This window comes from Athene cunicularia (assembly GCF_003259725.1).
Source record: "Athene cunicularia isolate RWA chromosome 1 unlocalized genomic scaffold, athCun1 chr1_part2, whole genome shotgun sequence".
In the NCBI taxonomy this organism is placed as follows: Eukaryota; Metazoa; Chordata; class Aves; order Strigiformes; family Strigidae; genus Athene; species Athene cunicularia.
Window position 1 is genome coordinate 16,382,713 of NW_020799092.1, and position 6,884 is coordinate 16,389,596.

General features: G+C 40.6%; 1 protein-coding gene across 1 annotated transcript; it reads right to left on the reverse strand.

Annotated features, from left to right (window-relative positions):
* Positions 1–2,141: 2,141 nt before the first annotated feature.
* SSBP1 (single stranded DNA binding protein 1) lies at positions 2,142–5,920 on the reverse strand. Its single transcript, XM_026841050.1, has 5 exons — positions 5,763–5,920; positions 4,689–4,829; positions 3,963–4,050; positions 3,639–3,727; positions 2,142–2,311 (listed from the first exon to the last, which is right to left on the reverse strand). The coding sequence occupies exons 1-5, from the start codon at positions 5,878–5,880 to the stop codon at positions 2,265–2,267; spliced, it is 483 nt and encodes a 160-aa protein (XP_026696851.1). The 5' UTR covers positions 5,881–5,920; the 3' UTR covers positions 2,142–2,264.
* Between the last annotated feature and the right edge of the window lie 964 nt (positions 5,921–6,884).

The following is a 6,884-nucleotide window of genomic DNA, read 5'->3' on the forward strand; positions in this document are numbered from 1 at the left end:
CTGAATGCCATTTACCAAGGGACAGTGTGGAAAAGTACTTATTGCCTAGTTATAAACAAGGTATCACTGTATTTAACGCAGTAGATACCACATCCATTCTTTAACATTTCCTCACAAAACAAGTACCTAGCCATAAAAAAACCCCAAACCTCAGATGGTGTGGGAATGGTGCTTTCACACCTGATCTTCTCATAACCAAAATTACTTAAGTTATAAATTAACTTTGCCCCATAGCAGCAAAGCAGAGATAAGAAGTAAACGCACAACATACCTTTGCCACTGATTATTTTTGCTGTAACTGTATTTATTGCTAATGTAGAATGATCTGTGAAAATCTACCCTAATGCAAAATTGTGATAAACACTCAAGATGTGTCACTGCTTTTCAATGTCTTCTCAAAGCATATATATGTTGTCTTTGTAGGAAGTCAATCTTTACAAGTGTACTAGCAACTTTAAACAGAACAACCGGAAAAGGAAGAAAAGTTGAAGTTCTTGAGCAAATATTTTTCTCTGTCAGCACCTAATCCTATCCCTTGTGCTAGCTCAGCTCTGTCTCCATCCTGATCCAGGGGCAGAGATTAGCATGAGCCGTGCAGCAGTTATTGAGAGTAGTTCTGATGGTTCTAGTCACTCCACACATATCACTGCTGCTTCCACTCCAAGAGCAGAGTAGAAAGCCAGTTCCCATGCTACAAAGCAGACACTGCCATAGGCTGTGCTGGGCTCCATCACCACAGCAGTGTAAAAAAGGAGGTAACCACTGAACGAACAGAGGCTTAGCACATTCACTCAAGACTTCCTAGATGTGAAGAAAAGCTCAAGGTAAACCCCAGCTTTCAGCTACCAGGAAAAATTTGTGTGGACCAAACATAAACTATATTTGGATCACTACTATACAAGTGCATCATCCCAACTTCTCCCACCAGTACAACAGCTCAGGCTGAACAAATAGTTAAGGGAATTAAAGTCAAAACTTCCTATTTAAAAAGACAGCATAATCTTCTGTGAATAATGACCCCTTTAAGTAGCTCTTTTCCAATACATCTAACACCTCAGTATGCCAGTGACAGGGGCTAGGATACTAGTTAGAGCATTAACCCAACCAGAAATAAATGCTAAACTGAAAGAACTGAAGTTTTTGGCAGTACCGACAATGCTCATAGAGAGAAGCATAAATGTCATGATTCTGTAAGGGGAAAAGATTCAAAAACTATACAATAACCATGGTCTGTACTGGGCTGAGAGAGGAGATATAAAATTCCACCAGCTCTGAAGGCAGGAAATTGTCACCTCTAACATTTTTCTTTCCCTGCTCCCATCACGCTGTATTACAGTGGGAATTTCGCCACTTCTCCATGTAGTAGAATGAAACACCTTTCAGTTGTGCAATTTTTTTCTAACAGGACCAGTAATTCTCAGTCTCTCACAATAAAACAAAGTGAAAGCGAAATAAATGCCACTCCCACATTAACTGAGAATCCTGGACCAGGAATGTTTTCCACACACTATTGCAGGCCTCTCGAACAGAACGGCCAAGGCAGTCAGCCCTCCAGCTCCTCCTAATGGCAAAGGATAGGCATAGCACCCCAACAAGGTACTGCCATGAGAACGTCGATGTCATCATAATCATCATGTGTCAAGTGCCATAATAACGAAGACCTAAGCATGTGACCAACACAGTGTTTGGTGAAAGACAACACCTGACTTGATCAAATGCTATGATCAGTGAAGGGCAGATCCAAATGCCCAGGAGGCCTTTTCTGAGCCTGACAGAGAAACTTCAAGCTGAGCACCAGTTGAGGTCAATGGCTCTGCTTTAAACTTACTGTCAGATTGACTTAAAGAAAAATGGCGAATAATGCTCATAGAACAACGGAGGGATGTTAACAGAAAGAGGTGACTAGGCTGTCAGGCCCCACAAGACAGAAGAGAGACTGTTAAGGCAGCCAAGGATGTAAGGTTTGAAAACGGCTGAAGATGCAAAGGGTGAATTTCATTTATATTTTCATCAGCTCAAGAATTAATAGAGCTTCCTGGGTTACATTTTCTTTTAGGAAAGAACAAAAATGAAAAGAAATCCAAACCATGATGAATGGAGAGAAAGCACACAGGAAAACAAAACAAAACACACACATATACCCTATAGGTATCAAACATTTTATTTATTTTTTAAAGGAACTTCAGCAATAGACACGATTACAGAATTATTAAGCACTGTAAAACAAAAGGAATGAAATGGCCTGGGTCCAAACACTAATGACCTCACACCTTTTCTTTCATACTACCATCACTCAGAAAAATCACATTATCTGAAAAGAAAAAGAAAATTTAATTTTCAGGATTGTTTTGCCCTGGTGCAAGCCTGCACATCCACAAAGACAATCTATTTGTGTTAAAATAAGCTGCAAAGACCTGTATTTGAAACAGAATAGTTTATAAAATAGTGTCTGATATAGGATTCTAGCTCTATCTCCCCAGAAAGCTGACAATTGAAGGTGATTGTATACACTACGAAACAAGTGTGCTAAAGCTGATGAAAAACTGCTGAACAGTCGAAGATACTAGAAACATTTTAAAATTACAGTTTAATTCTTTGACTGTCATCTCTATCAGTTACAGCTTATTTCCTTTTTATTTTGTCATTTTCAGTATGCACTACCGTCTCATCAGCCTATGTGACTATAGGAAGCTCATATTTCATCAAGCCCCAGTAATTTCTAAAGCATCTCGAGACTGGGGATATTGAACACAAAGAAGAAACCGTGAGGATAAATACTAATTTAAAAAAAAAAAAAGATACTGGCTTCTCCCCTCCAGCTATTTATAAAGAGCAACCTACAGCACTGCTGGCTGAACTGTTCACGTGAAAGTTTGATTAGTATTGTTTTTAAGAGGTTGCACAGCAGAAATATCCAGAATTGGGGGTGGGGTGGGGTGGGTGTTTCCCTTCTCCTCTGGCCCAGGTTTTTTAGATATACTTGTGCAAAAGAAATGTTTGCTCTACTGTCCAATTATTTTAGCCCTCCTTCAAAAGCCACAAGATAGTGGCTGTACCCACAGTAAAGATGTAGGATGCTTATGCTATTTAAAGGCTCAAGAAAAAAGTTGAGTTTCCCAGTTCTCTTCACTGTGTCTACTCAAGTGACAAGTCTACTCCATATCCCTTCTGTGCTCTTCTTGCTACTACTGGCTACCAGTCTGAGGTCTTCCTAAATTTTCTATCAAGTTATCCCCACAGAAAACATCTTTCACAAACAGGTCCTTAAAGTTAGTGAAGCCCCCGGTCTTAGACAGGAATAAAAAATTCCCTGCCAAACCGAGATGAACTCGGCTTAGAAAAGGCATCTGCCTGACCTGGAAGTACTATGTACCAGCGTTCTTAAAACACACAGCATCTACCTCCTGCACCAACTACTTTGTGTGAGCAAATGATGCAACAGTTTGCAACTATGTGCTCTCATTTTCTGGCACTGCTTGTGAAGACACAGAGGACATCTAGTGGTACAGCTACTCATTCTCTCAAAATCCCCAAGTGTGGATACTGAGGATAAAGACAAACCAAGCTCTACTTCAAAGGTCCTCCACCCCCTCTCCATTTTAACAGGGCAAGGTAGGCCTTGGTATGTTGTTTCTCACCTGCTATAATTGTTGTGGCCTGCCGTCTCACGTTGTTTTTATCTGTATATTCACCATAGTCTATCTTTCCTTCAACATAGAGACGAGCACTGGAAAAAAAAAAATTAAAAAAAAAATCAATAATTTGGTTCTTGTCAGAGAACTGTACTGCTGTTTTCTCCTCTGCATCTGATTCTGAACACATAGGCTTTTACATCAGTTGTTGGCAGCAGCTCTGCTAACTTATTTTATGGCACTTCTACCCTAGTATAGCTCCTGGTCACTGTATTTATGACATCAATCATTAAAGCATTAAATCCACAACCACATTTGTTATTCACTTACCCCCTCTTCACATACTGATATGTAATATCCCTGAGGCCCGGTCTGAAGACAGAGATCCTGTGCCATGTTGTCTTCTGACTGATATCCCCTAAGATACATAAAAATAAGAAAGTTGGATGCCACATCCTCTTTTTGATGCGAGCCTCAGAAATTAGTCTCAACATGAGGGTGTTCTCAAATTATGAGAAGTGATCTGAAAACAGAAGTATACTAGCAGTCAATCTCTCACTCCATGCTAGAACTCGGTGTTCCACTCATCTGTGTTCAAGTGAAAGTATTATGCAGAAGCACAGTTTGAACTAAGTGATCAGTTTTTCTGGAAGCCAGTGCTCATACTAGAATTTTTTTCCTCTCACATACTCCACATTGAACAAAGAGGAAAAAAAAGACATCTGTAGCTGCAGACTGATAGAAGAATTAAAGGGAAAATGTATCATTTCTTTTCTCCTCTTGGAATACAAATAATAGCATGGAACCTGCTACACCTCTGGCAACCCCAACAGTGAAAAACTGCCGACTCAATGCTCTTTCCCCTCATCCAGAAGGCAGCTGACATGCAGATCTGTTCAGTACATGCTGCTGAGGATCACTAAAAGACACACAAATGCACCAGCATCTCTACCATCCTCAAAGGAACTTTCCTGCACAAAGACAAAGCAGGATGCTACTGAACATACAAATGCGACCTCCGACATGGCAGAAGCACACTGCTCATTACAGACTCACCTCCCTGGGTTGCCTCACTTTCCCCTGTTCGCCACATCTCATTGGTTGCAAGGGAAAATATGGTAACAGGATTTTTTCCATCCACCTGCCTCATGATAGGGTCCTGTCCAACCCGACCAAGTAACTGAACACGATTCATGGCTGAAATGCAAGAGTAAATACATATCCAGGTGATTTACGATGCTTCTAATCATGGCAACTCATAAGTCAGCAACATTTGTCAAGGGCCAGATCAATTACTTTCTCCACCTCCTAACCATTTTGCAAGTTCTTGTGACTTTTGGCTTATTCAAGGCCCTGTAGGTGGTTGACTGTGCCTGTACTATCACTATCGCTGCTCAATAAGCTCATTTAGAAAGCTAAAGGATCTCTGTTCTTTCTGTTCCTTTGTCATCTTTTTCACAGACACATCCAAATGTCACGAGACTATTTTGCATTTAAATTTTTTTTTTCATTATGATAAAACCATAGCATTACATTGTTTTGTCCTTAAAATAGTAACTTTAAAACAACAAAGTTGCATTGTTACACCCTCTCCTCTGAATTAGAGGGTCACTAGTTTTTACAGAGGTACCAGGACTAGGTGGACACAATTTATTCCTTCTCCTTGTTCAAGGACAACTAGAGGAGGTCAGGGAAGCATTGCTCTTGCACAATGAGCCCATGAACCAAATTGTACAGTCTGAAGCGTACACCTGGAGCAAATCATGGTGGAGCAGCAGCACTCAGGCACATGGGAGTCTGAGAAACAAGCACGAGAAACCTAAAGGCACATATTAGAAAACACAACAGCATACTCAATTCACTGCCACTTATAAAGCACGACTGCCTGCCTTTTACAGGTTGTACTCCGTGTCAGGGCTTTTTTCTTTTCCCCCTTAAGGGCTGCTTGACCTGACAAAGACCAGATAGGAAGCTACATAAGAGTCTTTCTTTGAAACAGCACATTCTTAGTTACTGTGTTCAGGATTTACCATTTCTATCTGTTTCTCTCCAGGCATATTTCAGCCATTCTAAAACTGAGATAAAAACCACAAAGAATAACAGTTAAGTTTCATCTCAGGAGATACTTACATCTTTCGAGCACCAATGAACCAACTGTATCAGACTCATGTCTTACAAACTGGCGAAGCACCTGAAGGAACAAACAGATGTTAGTTTTCAAGACACAAAGTATGAACATTATTCGCATGCTTTTACACCTTGTTTTCTGAACACTTAGAGAGGTTTTGCAAGTACATTCTTTTCCAGTGACTTATAGGGGGCCAGAGGAAAGAAATCCATTCAGCTAAATGAAGCCAATAGGATTATTCAAAGAATATCTGGGTATAAAAAGCTGCTTAGGAAAAAGCACGGCCCAAAGGTACATCTTCAGCAATTATCTGTGGGACATGCAGTAACGACTGTTCTCCTGTCATACATAATAGGAGAGGGAGAAGTTTGAAGCGGAGAGATTATTTAGTTGGTTGGACTTGAGTTCTTGGAAATAAACACAGTTTTGATAGTTTTATCAACTTTCTACTTCAGTTCAGAGATTAACAAGCTGCACCCAAAATGTACATCTATCCACTGCCATAACCAGTTATGATGCACTGATAATCCCTCATTCCCAAGCAAACAGCAAATCAAGGCCACAAAAACCTGAGTACTGCAGCTAAATACAAGCGACAAAAAGAAAAGGAACTGACTTGATGCTGGCAAATACCGGGTCCTAGAAAAAAGGAGGAAAGGACAACCCTACAAGAGACCCGTGTGCAGGAACTGGAAGAAAAACTCATCTCTTGTAACAAGTGGTTGAAAAAATTAAAGGAAGGCAAGACTGACTGTTGAACAGAGGAGCTAAACCAGAGGAAATGCAACTTACAAATCAGAGGTTCTTTAGTATGTCCACATGGTTCATTGATGTATATGCAAATCAGCTAAGACTCATGCCAGATTTGATCTTTTAACACATCATTTATCCAGCACCTGAGTAACTGAGGTCCAGCACTTGTATTCTTGCAGAGTACAAGCACAAGCAGAACTTCCCTCTTTCCTTCACGGGTAATGCCACATATTTTTTGAGAAATGACAAAATAACACCTGCAACCTGACAGGCCCATCAGAATTCAAACTTCTTATCTAAGTGCAGATTCGGCGCTGCGGTAAAGGGATCGGCAGCTTCGGCTCGTCCGTGCAGGAGGAGCCGCCCGCAGG

Coding starts and splice junctions, on each gene's coding strand:
- SSBP1 (XM_026841050.1), bottom strand. CDS start 5,880: ATGCGAATAATGTTCATACTTTGTGTCTTGAAAACTAACATCTGTTTG. Junction 4,830..5,762: donor TTCATTGGTGCTCGAAAGAT/GTAAGTATCTCC, acceptor CTTGCATTTCAG/CCATGAATCGTGTTCAGTTA. Junction 2,312..3,638: donor GGCCACAACAATTATAGCAG/GTGAGAAACAAC, acceptor TTTTCTTTTCAG/ATAATGTGATTTTTCTGAGT.